Source organism: Crotalus tigris, unplaced genomic scaffold (assembly GCF_016545835.1).
Source record: "Crotalus tigris isolate CLP2741 ecotype Arizona unplaced genomic scaffold, ASM1654583v1 scf7180000019553.37968852642:3898890, whole genome shotgun sequence".
Taxonomy (NCBI): domain Eukaryota; kingdom Metazoa; phylum Chordata; class Lepidosauria; order Squamata; family Viperidae; genus Crotalus; species Crotalus tigris.
The window spans coordinates 946319-963893 of record NW_024097591.1 but is presented as its reverse complement, the minus strand read 5'-3'; the positions used below and the strand labels follow the sequence as shown (position 1 = coordinate 963893).

General features: G+C 49.7%; 1 protein-coding gene across 1 annotated transcript; it reads left to right on the top strand.

Annotated features, from left to right (window-relative positions):
• The first annotated feature begins 361 nt into the window (after positions 1–361).
• Positions 362–17512, top strand: NXF1 (nuclear RNA export factor 1). The gene is made up of 21 exons (XM_039363257.1): positions 362–704; positions 2427–2631; positions 3840–3984; positions 5016–5099; positions 6017–6121; positions 6782–6862; positions 7839–7908; positions 8160–8248; positions 9023–9130; positions 9255–9364; positions 12456–12492; positions 12590–12658; positions 12810–12865; positions 13393–13500; positions 13765–13823; positions 14311–14426; positions 14634–14676; positions 14828–14900; positions 15303–15527; positions 15952–16012; positions 16715–17512. The coding sequence occupies exons 1-21, from the start codon at positions 371–373 to the stop codon at positions 16751–16753; spliced, it is 2217 nt and encodes a 738-aa protein (XP_039219191.1). The 5' UTR covers positions 362–370; the 3' UTR covers positions 16754–17512.
• Positions 17513–17575: the final 63 nt, after the last annotated feature.

Genomic DNA, 17575 nt, shown 5'->3' with positions numbered 1-17575 from the left:
GGTGCCAACAGGTGAAGGGCAAGGCATCCCTCTAAACCACCATTCAGGGCCAACTGTAACAATCAAGCTTTGGAAGTTTTTCCAAGAGGCCAGCCTTCCCCAACCTCCTTTCTGCCTCTAAGTCAGGGGTCTTCAAACTTGGCCCTTTTGTGACTGGTGGACTTCAACTCCCAGAATTCCTCAACCAGGGATGCCTGGCTGGGGAATTCTGGGAGTTGAAGTCCACAAGTCACAAAACGGCCAACTTTGAAGACCCCTTGACTCGTGGACTTCAACGCCCAGAATTCCTCAGCCAGGCACGCTGTCTGAGGAATTCTGGGAGTTGAAGTCCAATAGTCACAAAAGGGCCAAGTTTGAAGACCCTTGCTCTATGTCTATGGTTGCAAAAGCGGCTAGAAAGGAGGAGGGGAGCGATACGCGCCTGTGCGGCCTGCGTTCCGACCTTCCCCCGCGCGGCGCGCTCTCCGGAAGTCCCTCACCGCGCCTGCGCGCTACCTGCCGCACATGCGCATCGGGCGATTTGGAGCGACGCCTCCTTCGTGCGAGAGGGGGGAGGAGAAAGGCGGCGGTTGCGGCGGCCAAAGACTCTCAGAGGCGCCTCTCCAGCCTTCCGCTCGAGCGCTCGTGTGGCAGGCAGCCGTTCTCCGAGGTGCCCGCCAACGGGGCTCCCTTCATGGCCGACGGCGGGAAAGGCGGATACAGCGGTGAGTGGGGGGGCGGGGAAGGGCTTCCCAGAGCGTCCCCGGCCAGCCCGGCCTACCTCGCAGGGTCGTTGTGCATGGGAAGGAAAGGCACCTCGGGGAAGCGGGAGGGGTCGTTGCCTGGGAAGGGGCTGATGGGGGAGGGGCTCGAGCCCTCCCCTCCCCCTCCCCGAGAAGCGCCACGTGGGGGGTTCTCTTTCTCTGCCCGGCCTACCTTGCGGGGTTGCTGTGATGGGGAAAACAAAAAAAGGGGAAACCCCCGAGTTTGGAGGCATCCTAAGGAAAAACGGTGTGTGTGTGTGTGTTTTTGTGTGAATCTAATCCTTAAGAAGGGTCTCCCTTTGAATTATTACAATTGAAACATGGGGTTGGGTGCAATAGATTTGTGTGTGTCTCTGTGTGTGTGTGTGTGTGTGTGTAAACCTAATCTTTAAGGGTCTCCCTTTGAATTATTACAATTGAAACATGGGGTTGGGTGCAATAGATTTGTGTCTGTGTCTGTGTGTGTGTAAATGTAATCCTTAAGGGTCTCCCTTTGAAATATTACAACTGAAACATGGAGTCGGATGCAGTAGATTTGTGGGCACCGACAGCGTGCTGTCTGCAGACAGTCATTGCCTTACAACCGTTCGTTTAGTGACGGTTTGAAAGTTACAACGGCACTGGAAAAAAGACTTCCTTGTTAAGTTAGCCACACCATTGTTAAGTGAATCTGACTTTCCCCATTGTCGGATGGTCACAGAAGGGGAATCACGTGATGCCCCCCGGGACGCTGCGACCGTCATAAAGATGAGTCAGTTACCTAAGTGTCTGAATCTTCGTCACGTGACCGTGGGGCAAACGCTGCAATGGCCGTAACTGTCAAAAACGGTCCTAAGCCACTTTTGCTGGTGCCGTTGTAACTTTGAACAGCCACTAAGCGGACTGTTGTAAGTTGAGGACTAGCTGTGTGTGTAATTCAGTGAACTCTGGTCCGTTTTGGAGCCTTAACTCAGAGGTCCCCAGCCTTTTGGGCATCAGGGACTGGTTACACGAATAGAGGTTTTTCCACGGACCGGAGGGTGTATGGTTTTGTGTGTTGCCTGCCTCCCACGGATGGGGCTTTGCTTGCTTGTGCGGACCGGTTGCTGGCATGCCGCAGCCTGGTATCGGTCCACAGACCGGGGATTGGCAACCCCTGATTTAGGACACTGTTGGAAGGCATGAACCATTTTGAAGGGCATTCACAATCCCCAAATGCAGACTGGCCTGCATTCCCAACCCTATGGGCCAGGAATAACAGAATAACACCGTTGGAAGGGACCTTGGAGGTCATCCATCCAACCCTCTGCTCAAGGCAGGAGACCTTAAACCAGAGGTCCCCAACCTTTTGGCCATCAAAAATTCCGTGGAGAGTGGTTTTTCCGCGGACCGGTGTGTGTCTGTGCTTTTGTGTGCTGGCTGCATCCCGCAGATGGGGCTTTGCTTGTTTGTGCGGACCGGTTGCTGACATGCCGCAGCCCGGACTGGGTTGGGGACCCCTGCCTTAACTGACCCAATCCTCGTTTCTCCAAACCGATGTTCCTCAACCTTAGCAACAAGCCAGCTGGGGAATTCTGGGAGTCGAAGTCCACCTAAAGTTGAGGAATACCTCGCTCTGAATACTTTGCCTGCGGTCTGTTCACACAACTGAACTGTTGTCAAAATGGCCCACCAAGGTTTGGATCTGCTCTCCTTTTTTTGCAGAACATGACGACCGGGTGGGTGGCAGCAACAGGAGCTTTGGGCGGAGGAGAAAGGGCCGTGTCCCCTTCCGGGGAAAAATGTACAGTGAGATGGGCCACCACCAGCGCGGCTGGAACAGTTCTGGCTCCGGCCCTCGTAGCTGGCTTGACGATGACGATGGGGACGTCCTCATGAGCGATGCCCACGAAGTGCTCCGGACACGCTAGTGAGAAACAGCTTCTCTTGGATAGTCACTAATAATAATGATGATGATGATAATAATAGGAATAGAGTCAGCCTGTTCTTCAAAGCACCCGAAGGCAGGACAAGAAGCAACGGATGGAAACCAATCAAGGAGAGAAGCAACTGAGAACTAAGGAGAAATTTCCTGACAGTAGAACAATAATATAACAATAACAATAATAATAGAGTTGGAAGGGACCTTGGAGGTCATCTAGTCCAACCCCCTGCTCAGGCAGGAAACCCTATCCCATTTCAGACAAATGGCTGTCCAGTCTCTTCTTAAAAACTTCCAGTATTGGAGCATTCACCGCTTCTGGAGGCAGGTTGTTCCACTGGTTAAATGTCCTCACTGTCAGGAAGTTTCTCCTTAGTTCTAGGTTGCTTCTCTCCTTGATTAGTTTCTATCCGTTGCTTCTTCTCCTGCCTTTGGGGGCTTTGGAGAATAGCTTGACTCCCTCTTCTTTGGGGCAGTCCCTGAGATATTGGAACACTGCTATCATGTCACCCCTCGTCCTTCTCTTCGTTAAACTAGACATACTCAGGGTTGGGTCAAAACAAAAAGATTCCTTTTTTTTTTTGGCCAGTTTTCATAAGCCCCCCAACTTCTAGCTAAAAGGGACTTTCACAGTTTTTTTTTGGGGGGGGGGCTGTAGTTAATCCCTGTTGTAAAGTAATAAATGCACAGTCAACAGATGTATGTTTGTTTTGGTTTAATGTCTTAGTCTACATGTAGAACCTTTTATATGCAACATGAAAAGCATGCGCTGGGGAAAAGTCAGCCTTTCCTGCCTAACCAGATTCATTTCCTGGCTGAGAAATTCCGGGGTTTGCTTCTAGGAAGCTGGGGAATTCATTGGCCACCCTAATAATTAGACAAAAGAACTGTGGAGTTAAAGCAGCTGGGAAACTAGTAACCGGAACATGTTCATGATTTAGAAATTACAGACTGCTAGTATTCTAGGTAGCCTCATTTATTAAAGTAGAACTGTCACTTAAAAAGAAAATTAAAAAAATATATAAGTAATCTTCAACTTACAACGATCTATCTATTATCTATCTATCTATCTATCTGTCTGTCTATCTATCTATCATCGTCTGTGACATTTCTACTGATCTGAATTTCACTCCGGGCAAATGAATTCAATTGGGTCTCTGTGGTCCATAGTAAAAAAATGTTTCTTTACCTCTTAGTACTCCTTACGGGTCACGTCCGCACCGACCAGACCGAGGGACGCCGAGCCTTATGAACGCCATCGTGAGACGGAATCTGAATATTGGAGACCGTGCTCCTGCTCACAAGGGGCCAGTCAGCAAGAAGACTTGGTTCAAGATTACGGTGAGCCACGGAGCAGGAGCGCAGGCGTTTGGCCGTTCAGAAGGACCGTGGTACAACAGAGTAGATCTGTTGTGCTCAAGACATTCCTCCAGTTTTGAACTGAGCCATTTCGGGCTTTTTCAGGAACGGCTAGTGTCTTCCTTCCCTGGCCCTCTTCTTGTCTCTTGAGTCTTAATTGTCCTCACCGGCTTGCAGTTTTTCTTCTTATGAATTTGGTTGGGTCTGGCTAGCTAAGGCACAAGGCTAGAAAACAGGAGATGGTGAGTTCTAATTCTGCCTTAGGCATGAAAGCCAGTTGGGTGACTTTGGGCCAGTTCCTCCCTCTCAGCCCAGCTCACCTCATAGGCTTTATTGTTGTGGGAAAAATAGAGGGGGGCATTAGGTATTAGGTATGTTTTCAGTTCTGTTTATAAAAATAAAGTTGTGATTTAAAAATCCAATAAATACATTCTGGAAGAGTTGAGATTTAAAATATGGTCAGGAAATCCTTCGAATAAAGAAATTGGAATGGAGGGGCCGCAGAAAGAAAATGCTGTGGTATTCTTTTAATATATGTAGGTAGGTAGGTAGGTAAGTACGTAGGTAGATAAGTAGGTAAACAGAGATAGATAGATAGATAGATAGATAGATAGATAGATAGATAGATAGATAGATAGATAGATAGATAGATAGATAGATGATTGAAAGGATGGATGGATGATTGAAAGGGTAGATAGATAGATAGATGATTGAAAGGATGGATGGGTGGAGAGATATAGAGATAGATATATGTAGATATTTAGAGGAATCTGCCAGTCAGGATTTGAAAGTAAAGTCAAAAAGCTTTGATGACAGCTGTAGGAAGAAAGCCTTTTTTCCCCCTCCACCTCCCAGGGCCCTTTCAGTGTTAACAGCTGGTGCACCTGTTCCCTTAAAGGGCTATTAGTTAGCAGCAGATGAGAGAGAGAGAGAATCTGCTGCTCAGTTGTGCCTTAGAAATCCTGATTTATTTATTTATTTATTGACCGGCTTCTCGTGTGCTTCCTCGTCAGATTCCTTACGGAAGGAAATACGAAAAGAGTTGGTTGATGAACGCAATACGAGAAATTTGCAGCGTTCCCTTCGACCCCGTTGAGGTAAGCGAGCCCTCCCGGTCCCTCGAAGCTCTACAGGTAGTCCTCGACTTAAGGCAGTTCGTTTAGTGACGGTTCAAAGTTACCACAGCCCTGCCAAAAGGGACTTAATGATAATTTCACGCTTAATGGCCGTCGCAGCATCCCCGGGGTCACGTGATCAAAATTCGGACGCTCGGCAACTGACTCGTGTTTATGACGGTTGCGGCGTCCCGAGGGGGGGGGGGCTCACGTGATCCCCTTTGGCGACCTTTCGATCAGCAAAGTGCATGGGGGAAATCCAGAACCCGCTTAACGACCGTTAACACCACAGCTGCAGCGATTCACTTAGCAGCTTTTGCTAGAAAGGTCGTAAAATGGGGCAAAACCGACCCCAAACTGTCTCAGCGACAATACACTTTAGCCTTGATTGTGGTCGTAAGCCGAGGACTGCCTGCACAGTCTGTAGGATCTCTTGACTAGATACCAGAGGGTTTGAGAACGGGGAGTCCCTGTTTAGTGACCGTTCGCAGTGACGTCACTAATGACAAAGGAGCGGTAGAACCAGTCATTGTATTTCCCACTGTTGCAGCTCAGGCGAAAAGCCGAATGAAGATTTTAAGCACACTCACAGTTTTACTTAGTGACTGCCTCACTTAAAAAGTCCCAATTGTGGTCCCTAAACGGGGACCAGGTGTACCAGTTGAGTAGAAATCATGCTGGAGGGTGGATAGTTTCTGATACATCCGGAATCGGGAGGTATCTGATACGTCTGGCCGTTTAATAGGACCTAACCTGGTTATTGTTACCTTCGCTGTCTATACAATAACCAAAGTTTTGGGCCGTTTTCCCATTATCGTGAATGTCAGCTTTATTTTAGCTGGTATTTTAAGTGGGAAAGAGCTGTTTGATCCCAGTACGGTGCTTTCTTCGTCTTATAGTTCCACTGCGTGAACAATCGGGTGGTGTTTTACGTGGAGGAGACTTCCGTGGCCAACGCCCTTAAGCAGATTTCTCGGAAAATCTGTTCTCCAGACGGGTACAAGGTTTGTGCTCCCTGGCTTGGGAGGTGCTGGGGTGGGAGAGCCTGCCTCCAGAGCAGCCCCTGTTCTGACGCAGAGTTAAGATGCGTTGTAAAACTGGGTCAGACAGATAAACTCAATAGAAATGATCGCAAAACAGATAAATATTTATTCAGAGAACTACATGCATTTACGATGGTTGCTTCTTCTGTATATTACCCATCTGTTCATTCCCATAAGTGAGAAATTAATACTTTCTCCATACCAATTTCTAGCGTGGAAATGAGGTCATCTGGGTCCTGATGTAACTCCATGCTGACTCAGACAAAGACATTCCTCAACTGGCTTTTGTCCAGGAAATCCTGTGATGCCCTTTAGAAACTCCTCCCACTAACCTACTAACATGCTATAGCTGACTAGCTAAAACTACATTACCCATAAGCCATCTCTTAGGGAGACAGCACTTAACCCAATAAATGCCAGATATTCTAACATAGAGATACATGCTCTAGTCAGGTTTACCACTGTCCAGAACACTCCCCGCTTGGAAATTTAAATTTCCACTACTAACTAACTGAAGTAAGCAAAAAACATAGGTAAAATAGGTAAAAAACAGCCCCTTTAAAACCGATTGGTTGTCGTTTTCCCCTTCCACACGAGCCTTTTGTTTCGGCTTTGTTTCAGGTGGCGATACTGATAAACGCCTGCAACCCACCCACCACTGTCCAGCACGAACTGAAACCAGAAGACATTGAGCAGCTGAAGGTAAACGATTTGAACGTGGCAACATGTTCCTGCTGGCTTGCCAGACAGGTGGTTCTCCGCTGGGGCAAAGAAAGAGAGGGAAGGAAGGAAAAGAAGGAATGAAAAGGAAGAAAAGAGGACAGGAAGGGAGGAAGAAGAAGAAAGATCAAAGGGAGGGAGGAATGGGAAAAAAGGAAGGACGGGAAGAAGAGGGAGAGAAAGGGAAAAGAGAGGAAAACAGGAAAAGAATAGGAAGGAAGGGACGAAGAAAAAGATCAAAGGAAAGGAGGAATGGGAATAAAGGAAGGACAGGAAGAAGAGAAAAAAGGGAGGGAAGAAAGAAAGAAAAAGGGGAAAGGGAGGGAGGAAAGAAATTGAGAGCATATAGGGTAGAGAGGAAGGAAGAAAATTGAGAGATGGTGTAGGAGAGGGAGAAAGGAAGGAAGGAAGGAAGAAAAGGAGGGAGGAAATTGAGAAATGGTATAGAGGAGAGAGAAAGATGGGGGGGGGGGAGAGGAAGGGAAGGAAGGAAGAAAAAGAAAGCAAGAATAATCTAAACTCACCTGCAGGTGACACAGGAGACATATATATTTCATAAATCAGAGATTACGGCAGGGGGGTCTTCCAACTTGGCCCTTTGATGACGTGGACTTCAACTCCCAGAATCCCTCAGCCAGGCAGGCTGGCTGAGGAATTCTGGGAGTCCACAAGTCATCAGAGGGCCACGTTTGAAGACCCCCCCTGGGCTGTGGTCTCACCATCTCTGCAATTGCTGAGATGCAGAAGCGCCTGGTTGCTGAAACAACAGGGAGGAGACCCACAACTCTAATTAGCAGAGGAGCAGCCTGGAGACTCAGTAAGCTTCCTGTTGTTGTTTGGCTCTCCTCTGACCCATGTTTTCAAATGAGATTTGCTCTCTGGCTTTTTTTTGGGGGGGGGGGGAGGGATGCAAATCTCCACGGCCCCCTCTCAAGTAATCTTCTCCTCCTGCTTTCAGCAATGTATGAGTAAAAGATACGATAGCTCCCATCAAGCGTTGGATCTGAAAAATATTCACGCAGATCCCGGTAAGTCGTCCTCCCCTTCTCTTTTCTCCCACGGACAGGGTAGATTTGAAACCAGTCCCGATTTAAAACCAGTCCAGCCCTACACAAACACACACGGAGACACACAGACACACACACGAGGAAGTAAATGTAACTCTCTTTGTTTGTGTCACAAAGTCTGCACCGCTCAAGAGTCCATTCTCAAAAGGCTGGGCACCTATTCCCTTCCGAAGTGAACAATCACCTCCTTTATTCTCCTCTCCCCTTCCCAGATCTGATAGCCCAAAATATCGACATTGTGTTGAACCGCCGAAACTGTATGATTGCTGTGCTGCAGATCATCAACGACAACATCCCCGAGGTCAGCCCTTTTTCCCCCGTCCTGGATCGGGCCATGCAAAAAAATGTGGATTTTGCAAAGTTTCCAAGTTCCAAGTTCAAACAGTCGTGGGCTGCTTTGATGGACATTCCCCCCCCCCATTGGGGGGGAAAGGCTGCGGTGTGGGCCAATCACTCATCCTTAAAACTCAGCATTTCTAACTTTTTTTTCCTGTTTCCAATGGAGAAGAATAGAATAGAATACAATACAATACAATACAATAGAATACAATAGAATTACAGAATAGAATTACAGAATAGAATAGAATTACAGAAGAATAGAATAGAATGGAATGGAATAGAATAGAATAGAATAACGATAGAGAATAGAATAGAATTACAGAATAGAATAGAATAGAATAGAATAGAATAGATGATAGAGAATAGAATTACAGAAGAATAGAATAGAATAGAATAGAATAGAATAGAATAGAATAGAATAGAATAGAATAGAAACAGTTAGAAGGGACCTTGGAGGTCTTCTAGTCCAACCCCCTGCATCCGTGTTTTTTTCTGAATGCCGCTAAGCGGTATTTTTTTGAGCCATCTGTATTTACTTGTGTACCACCCTACCTTTATAAATAGGGTGTGCATAGTACTCCTGCTGCTGTTTTCCCCATCACAAGAACAACAATCTTGTGAGGTGGGCTGGGCCATGAGAGCAGGCCTGGCCCAAAGTCACCCGGCAGGCTTTTCTGCATAAGGCTTCTAAATTGCCACAGCTTGTCTGACCCACAACCCTCTCTTCCCTTTGCAGCTCCTGTCCCTCAATCTGAGCGACAACAAGCTGTACCGTCTTGACGACATGTCGGAGCTGCATCAGAAAGCTCCCAATCTGAAGATCCTCAATTTATCTTGTAACCAGGTAAGCCCGGGGGGGGGGGACGACTCCTCCTCCTCAAAGCTGGATTGGGGCTTAGCAAACTCGCCTCTGTCTGACTCGGCCTCCTCCTCCTCCCCCCCCCCCCTTCCCTCTTGACTCTCCCCAGCTGAAGACCGAACACGAGCTGGACAAGCTGAAAGGTTTAAAGCTGGTCGAACTCTGGCTGGAGAACAACACCCTGTGCGACAACTTTCGGGACCGCTCCGTTTATATCAGGTGAGCCGCAGGGTCCTCGGGCCTGACTCGCCTACCCGGAGGAGAGCCGCCCTGCCCATGGCCCAGACCGTGACGGGGGTGCCAGTCCCCCCCCCCCCAGTTCTGTCCCAGAGGCCTTCTCGCCCCGCCTGGTTGAGGGCTGCCTTCCCAGGAGGCTGCCTTCCCGGCTGGAATCCTTCTGCCTTCTCCCAACTTGCTTTGCGATGTGTTCTGACCGTGGTTTTATTGCAGCTAGATTGGAGCACTGCCTGAACGGGGTTCCTTCTCACCCTACAAAGCGATTAAAGTTTGCTTTCTTTCTTTTTTTTATTTTTTTTTTGAGCAAGTGCCCGTATATCCTTTCCTCATCCTTCTCCTCCTCCTCCTCTTGTTAATACATCCCTGTCCTCACACACACCCACACACAGACACACACACCAGTCTTTTCTCCTTGGGGGTCCCCCAAGACCTCCGGGCGCACGGCCTTCGCCATCCTCTCCCGCTTCCCTCTGTGGCTGGCCCACCTCCCTTAGCCCGAGCCTGCCATTCCGGGCCTGCCTCCTCTGTTTGAAGGGCCAGGATTTGACACTTCCTGGGCTTGCAACGTCGTCGGCACAAAGGCTGCCCGACGGACGGCGAGGATGCCCCTGCGGCCCCGGCGAGACGGCTGGTTAGCCAATGACGGGTAAGATTCCTCCATGGGAGGAACAACCTAAGACAGGCACAGTCAAGACGGCGGCCCGCAACGAGCCCTCCCGGTGGTGGAAGGTGGCGGACCAAAGCCCGGGGGGGGGCTCCTCCTCTTTTCATGCTTTTCCTCCCGGCACGGCGGCTCCCAAAACAGCTCGAGAAAAAGGGAGATGGTCTCAAGTTAAATCAGCCCGAGCGCATGCGTGCGATGTTTCTCCCGAGCTGAAATCCTCACGGAGCCCGCGGCGAGCGAACCGGCAAATCCCTCGCGCCTCGCCGGAGAAGGCTTCAAGCCAAATGGCAGGCAGGCAGGCAGGCATCCCACTGGGACCTTGGCGATGGGAGGGCAATGCCCATAGGGCTTTGAGGATGGAGGAGGCCGTGCACAACGGAGTCAGGGGGCTTCTCAATCACACACACACACACACACACACACCTTTTTTTATTATTACTTCTGGGATTCCCTTGACTGCCTGCCGTCTACAGCCATTAATTAAGTTTAGACCTTGATATAGGAACGTTTTTTTAAAAAAAAGCGTTTTAAAACTGGAAGTTTTTAAGCAGAGACTGGACTGGAAATGGTGTAGGGTTTCCTGCCTGAGCAGGGGGTTGGACTGGATGACCTCCAAGGTCCCTTCCAACTTTATTGTTATTATTATTATTATTATTATTATTATTATTATTATTATTATTATTATTATTATCATTATTGTTTCCAACACTGGACGTTTTTTAAGAAGAGACTGGACAGCCCTTTGTACAAAATGGTATAGGTTTTCCTGCCTGAGCAAGGGGTTGGACTAGATGACCTCCAAGGTCCCTTCCAACTTTATTATTATTGTCATTATTGTTTCCAACACTGGAAGTTTTTTAAAAAGACACCGGACAGCCCTTTGTCTGAAATGGCATAGGGTTCCCTGCCTGAGCAGGGGGTTGGACTGGATGACCTCCAAGGTCCCTTCCAACTTTATTATTATTATTAAAAAGTCGGAGGCCAGGAAGTGGCTTCTGGCATGTCCAGGACCGATGGGACACCTCGGCTAGTGCCCTCCCTCCCCTTGTCCTCCCTCCCCCCCAACTCCGCAGGAGCGTTTCTCCTATAAATGGGGCAAGCAGGTGAGTACTCCTTCAGGTAAGTGCAGAGACTCTTCCAGCCACGCAGCCTCTTTAAAATAAAATTTAAAAAAAGAACACCTGTCTCTCCCGCCTGTTTGCAGGTGTAAAACTAGCCCAGGGGAAAAATGGCCCCTTTTACAGGGTATTCTACTGAGGCTTGCGTTGAGGGGCCCAGAGCCGTGGCGTGCTGTCTCCTAGCATCAAGCCAACGGTCACCCCTGTTCCACGCAGGGGTAATAAGAAGCTGGACTTACTTCTCTTAAAAAGACAGAAGTTTCCGGCGAATCAAAACTGATGCCCTGAGTTTGGGAAAAAAATCAAGAGAAGAGCAACTAAGATGATCCAAGGCCTGGAGGCCAAAACATACAAAGAACGGCTGCAGGGTTTGGCTAGTCTAAAGAAAAGAAGAAATAGGGGGTGGGGACATGATGGCAGTGTTCCAGTATAGTATTTGAGGGGCTGCCACAAGGAAGGCGGAGTGTCAAATTATTCTCCAAAGCCCCTGAAGGCAGGACAAGAAACAACGGTTGGAAACTGATCAGAGAGAGAAGCAACCTGGAATTAAGGAGAAACCTCCTGACAGGGAGGACAATTCACCAGTGGAACTGCTTGCCTCCAGAAATCGTGGGCGCCCCATCGCTGGAGATTTTTAAGAAAAGGCTAGACGCTCACCTGTCCGAGAGGGTGTAGGTTCTCCTGTTTGAGCAGGGGGGCTGGACTAGAAGACCTCCAAGGTCCCTTCCAGCTCTATTCTATTCTGATGCAATGTTTTCTCCTTAAGAGGGGTTGAGCATCATATTCTTGTACTGAACTGGCCAGTGATGGAGCTTTTAACAATTGTAGAAGGGATAGCTTCCTTTAAGAGGTGCTGTCCTTTTCAGGGCTTTTAACGTGCTCTGTTTAGCGCCTGGCCTAAGAGACTGGGCCTGGGTGCAAGCCTTAGGCACACCCAGTCGTCTGATGGCTCTTGTTTTAAAGCCCTCGTGGGTGTGTAAACGCCTTCCCAAGAAACCAAGAAGGTAGCAATCTGCCCATTTCACAGCTTGCCATGTAAAGATGCTGGCAAGTCAAGTGACCCGTTTCTCAGCTCTTGACAGCCGTTTTTCCAAGGCTCAGACCAGTCTGACAACACCACAGGGAATTATTCCTAAGATTATTATTCCTAAGATTATTCCTAAGATGAGCGAAACGGGCGGGCAAGGGTGGGCGATAGGGCCCACTCAGGCAGGCAGGCAGGCAGGCAGAGGGAGGGGACGGGCTAGGCCACCTGGACATTGCTGCGTGCTCACTCTTCTTTTCCCAACAGCGCCATCCGAGAACGGTTCCCCAAGCTGCTGCGTCTGGTGAGTTATCCAAAGCTGACCGGTTTTGGGGAACGTGTCCTTGGGGCTGTGTGTGGCCAGGCACATTTGACAAGGCTCCCCTCTTTCCCGCCCGCAGGACGGGCACGAGCTGCCCCCGCCGATCTCCTTCGATGTCGAAACGCCGACCACTTTGCCTCCCTGCAAGGTAGGCCAAGGCTTGGGGGAAGGGGCAGGCGGGAAAGGGGGGGGCGCTGATACGGACAACCCGAGAGTCTGCCGAGTACGGCCGTCCCTCTTGGGCCACCTGGGCCACCGTCTCTTTCAAATCAGCCTCTTTGTCGCCGTTCTTTCCGCAGGGCAGTTATTTTGCCTCGGAAGGCTTGAAAATGCTGATCGTCCGTTTTTTGCAACAGTGAGTATCGCTCGGATTAATCACGAAAGGGCGGTGAGCCACCCAAAGACTTACTCCGCGTAAGGAGAGGAGCTCAGTGTAGAGGAGGCACGGGCATTTTTGGAAGGCCAGGCCAGTCCTCCTGGTCTTTGGGTAGTCTTTTATTTTTTAAGAGTAATTGTAAGTCAGTTGATGCTTTTCAGAGAGACGATGCCTTGAGCAGGGGGTTGGATTAGATGACCTCCAAAGTCCCTTCCAACTCTGTTATCCCTTCCTTCCTTCCTTCCTTCCTTCCTTCCTTCCTTCCTTCCTTCCTTCCTTCCTTCCTTCCTTCCTTCCTTCCTTCCTTCCTTCCTTCTCCATCATTGGAGACTTTTAAGAAGACACGGGACAGCCCTTCGTCCGGAATTGTATAGGATCTCCTTGAGTTAGGGGGGGTTGGACTACAAGATCCCCAAGGTCCCTTTCCACTCAGTTATGCCACATTCCACGAAAGCACGGTGTTTCACGCGGTTTGCGCTGACGCACAGGTGTCGCTTCCCTTCCAGATATTACGCCATCTACGATTCTGGCGACCGGCAAGGGCTGCTGGATGCCTATCACGAAGGGGCCTGCTGTTCGCTGAGCATCCCCTTCTCCGTGAATCACCCTTACAGGTCTGTCTCTGGGTTTCTTTGCTTTTTTTTGCTTTGTTGGGGAAATTCAGCATTATTCCATTTTAACACCCGACACAGGGTGTGAGGACAGACGATTTAAAACTCGGTGGCTGCATTCCCCCTGTTGGAGCAGGCCATCTAGTTAAGCTGGATTTGTTTGCCTCCGCTTCCTTTTCGTTCCGCGATCCGGTCCCCGGTTTCATGATTTAAAAACGTGCGCTGAAGTCTTCTATTTCTTATTTTTATTTTATTTTTTGCCTGCAGGAACTCTTTGGCTGAATATTTCAAAAACAGCCGGAACGTGAAGCGACTGAAGGATCCTTGTAAGCAAATCGTGATTTAAAAAAGGGGCTTGGGGGTGACGGAGCCAGGAAAGAGGGCTTGGGCGCAAAGCGAAATCCTTTCTTTGAAAGGCGTGGAAAGTTTCCATTCCTCCCCTTTCTTTGTTCCCAGCTTCAATTCCTTAACAAGTTAAATCCGTTAGCTAGAGCTAGTTTGGTCTAATAGTGAAGGCATCTGCTAGGAACCAGGAGACGGTGAGTTCTAGTCCCACCTTAGCCACGAAAGCCAGCTGGGTGACTTTGGGCCAATCACCAGGAGACTGTGAGTTCTAGTCCCACCTTAGCCACGAAAGCCAGCTGGGTGACTTTGGGCCAATCACCATGTGCCTGTTGGGCATCCTTTCTTTCTGTTCCTCATTCCTTCCATTGTAGCTTCTGCTTCCCTTTCGATTTTAGTTTTTTTTGGGGGGGGGGTGTCTTTTGGTAGAAAGACCCGATTAACCTCCTGTTTTCTCTCCCCGCCCTTCAGCCATGCGCTTCAGGCTCCTCAAACACACCAAGTTGAACGTGGTGGCTTTCCTCAGCGAGTTGCCCAAGACCCAGCACGACGTGAACTCCTTCGTGGTGGACGTCTGCGCGCAAACGGTGAGTCGTAAGGAGAAGAGACCGGCTGGGTCCGATTTACAACGGGCTCCGTTAACGGTTGTAACTGCGAAAAACACTCATCGGTTAACTTTCTCAGGGGTGTTACGACTTTGAGCAGTCACTAAACAAATCAATGGTTGTTAAGTCAAGGACGTAGAGAGGAGCGCGCCCCCTCCGTTTTTAATGCGGCTGCTTTTCTCGTTGCAGAATTCGCTGCTGTGTTTTACCCTGAGCGGAATCTTTAAGGAAGGTGTGTGTGTGTGTGTGTGTGTGTGTGTGTGTGTGTGTGTGTGTGTGTGGTCGAAAGGCCACGTCCTACAGCGCAGGGGGGGTGGGTCGGGCCTCAGCAGGCAGGGCTCCTTCCTGACCCCCCCCCCTCTCCGTTTCTTCTCCCTCTCCAGTGGATTCCCGGTGTCGGGACCTGGTCCGCGCCTTCACCCGGGTCTTCATTGCTGTTCCGGTGGGCCACAGCGGGTAAGGGCAGCGGCTTCAGGCAGGAGAATTGGGGGCCAACCCTGGACTTGAGAGTGCTGGCCGGCAGGGATTGAAGGGGACCCCGGTTCGAATCCCGCCTTAGACCCTTGGAGTCAGTCCCTGTCTGTCTCTCTCAGCCCCTCCCCCTTGAAAGAATGACTCCCAAAGTCAAAACCTCTTCAAAGGGCGTTTTTGTCGATAAACCCAGCACCCTCCAGTATAGCCCTGATAGTGTTACCTAGTTGGGTCGTGAAACGTCTGCAAGGAACCCTCCAAGCTCAGAGAGCACCAAGGACCCCACAGTCCTCCAACTCCTCCTTCCTTCTAGCCCTGATGATGTTACCTAGTTGGGTCGTGAAGCGTCTGCAAGAAAACCAGCTCTTCCTCCTCCCTTTCCACCAGGTTGAGCATCGTGAACGACCAGCTCTTCATCCGGAAAGCCAACAACATAGAAATCCGCAAAGCCTTCGTCATGCCGGCCCCCACCCCTTCCTCCAGCCCCGTGCCTACCCCCTCGGCCGAGCCCATGCCCTCTTCCAGCCCCGGGCCCACCCTGACGGCCGAACAGCAGGAAATGCTGCAGAATTTCTCCTTGCAGTCGGGCATGAACCTGGAGTGGTCTCAAAAGTGAGTGCCGGGTGGGGGGGGGGAGCTGGGGCAGGAAGGGGTAGTGGGTAGAGGCATAGAGGGGGTCTGACCGACACTGGGGGTCTCTCCTTAAGGACTCTCTCTCTCCCTCCCTCTTTCTCTTTCTCCCTCCCTTTCTCTCCCTCCCTTTCTCTCTTTTTCTTTCCCTCTCCTTTTTTCTGTCCCTCCCTCCCTCTTTCTTTCTCTCTCTCTCTCTCTCTCTCTTTCTTTCTTTCTTTCTTTCTTTCTTTCTTTCTTTCTTTCTTTCTTTCTCTCCGTCTCTCCCTTTCTCTCCCCCCTCCCTTTTTCTCTTTCTCCTTCTATCTCTTTTTTCTGTCCCTCTCCCTCCCTTTCTTTCTCCCTTTCTCCTCCTAACTCTTTCTCCCTCTCTCCCTCCTCTTTTTTTCTCTCCCTCCCTCCCCAGGTGCCTGTTGGACAACGATTGGAACTACGCAAAAGCGGCCCACGCCTACACCCAGCTGAAGGTGAGCCTCCCCTCTGCCTTGGGGGACACAAACCGACTCCTCTCTGCGCTCAGTGCGAGCAGCGGTGCCTCTCCCTGGGAATTCTGGGCACTGTACAGGGAGTCCTCAACTTACACCAGTTCACTTAGTGACCAATGTTACAATGGCTTCAAAAAAACAAGGAGCTTATGGCTGTTTTTCACATTTTACAACCGTCGCGGCGTCCCCACGGTCACGTGATCAAAACTCGGGTGCTTGGCAACCGGCTCCTATTTATGGCGGTTGCCGCATCCCAGAGCCCCTTTTTTTGTGACCTCTGAGAAGCGGGGAAGGCCAGATTTACTAGCTCAACCCCCGCAGGGATTCGCTGAATGTCAAGAAAGGTCGTAAAATGGGGCAAAACTCCATTGAACAACTTCGCAAAAGGGTAGCGCGTGACCCCGGGCCACGGCGACCGTCATAAAGAGGAACCAGTTGGCCAAGCCTCCGAATTTTGATCGCGCGACGGTGGGGGGCGTTACAACCGCTTTCATCAGATCCTTTTTCCCAGAGCCGTTGTAACTTTGAACGGCCGCTAAACGAACCGTTGTGAGTCGAGGACTACCTGTGCCGTAGTCCAGGACACCCCCCAAAAGACACCTGGAGGATGTTTGCCGAGACGCGGAGAAGGCTACAATTTCTCAGGTGTTTCTCCCCACCCCCTTTTTTTTTTTCTTCTCCCAGGCTGAGCACAAGATCCCCGAAGTGGCGTTTATCCACTGAGCGACGACCCAAAAAATCCGATCGGAGCAGCGTTTTTATTGTTGAGATACACCTGGTTTTGTAAATAAAATTTCTTCATTGTAAATTAAATGAGTGGGGAACACTGTGCCTCTGAAAACCTTTTGCCGCTGGGATGGAGGGAGGAACCACGACTTTTCCCTGTCGGAGTTCCCAGCGCCACCGGGAGTTGGAAGAGACGCTAAGAGAAGTAGACGGCCAAGAAGACAAAATCAGAAGCCAAAGAAAGAGAGAGAAAGAAGGAAAGAAAGGAAAGAAAGAAAAAGAGAAAAAGAAAGGAAAGAAAGAAAGAAAGAAAAAGAAAGAAACACTTTCCTCCATTTTCTTTCGGAAACACCATTTTTAGGAATTTTCGGCAAATTCTTCACCTGACGCCTTTTTTCCCCCCTGTAGCAACCCTCTCAAAAGTCACGTATACACTGAGACGGGTCAACAGTTGCAAACACACGCAGCAAAGTTGACAGCTGTCATGAGAACTCTTTAAAACTTTCAGACTGAGAAAGAGGGAGCTTCCCAAACGCTTGACGGTGCTGTTATTTTATTGGGTTTTTTCCCCCAGTCGTTAAGTTTCCTCATTCTTAGGTGCGGTCTCTCAGTCGTAGCGTAGCACCTGGTTCTACTTTGGCGTGTACCTGATTGTTTTCCTCCAAGAAGGCCGTCCTTTCCAGCAAACTCTAGCTTCTATGTTTTCCTTCCAGTCCTTGGAAACACTCTGCCTAGTAAAGTTATTCTTAAAATCTTGGGACTTGGTGTGTGGTGTTCTCCGGCCTATGACGGACGGACTTTTCTGTGAATTGGGGGGGG

Coding starts and splice junctions, on each gene's coding strand:
- NXF1 (XM_039363257.1), top strand. CDS start 371: ATGTCTATGGTTGCAAAAGCGGCTAGAAAGGAGGAGGGGAGCGATACG. Junction 12,866..13,392: donor ATCGTCCGTTTTTTGCAACA/GTGAGTATCGCT, acceptor CTTCCCTTCCAG/ATATTACGCCATCTACGATT. Junction 14,901..15,302: donor GTTCCGGTGGGCCACAGCGG/GTAAGGGCAGCG, acceptor CCTTTCCACCAG/GTTGAGCATCGTGAACGACC.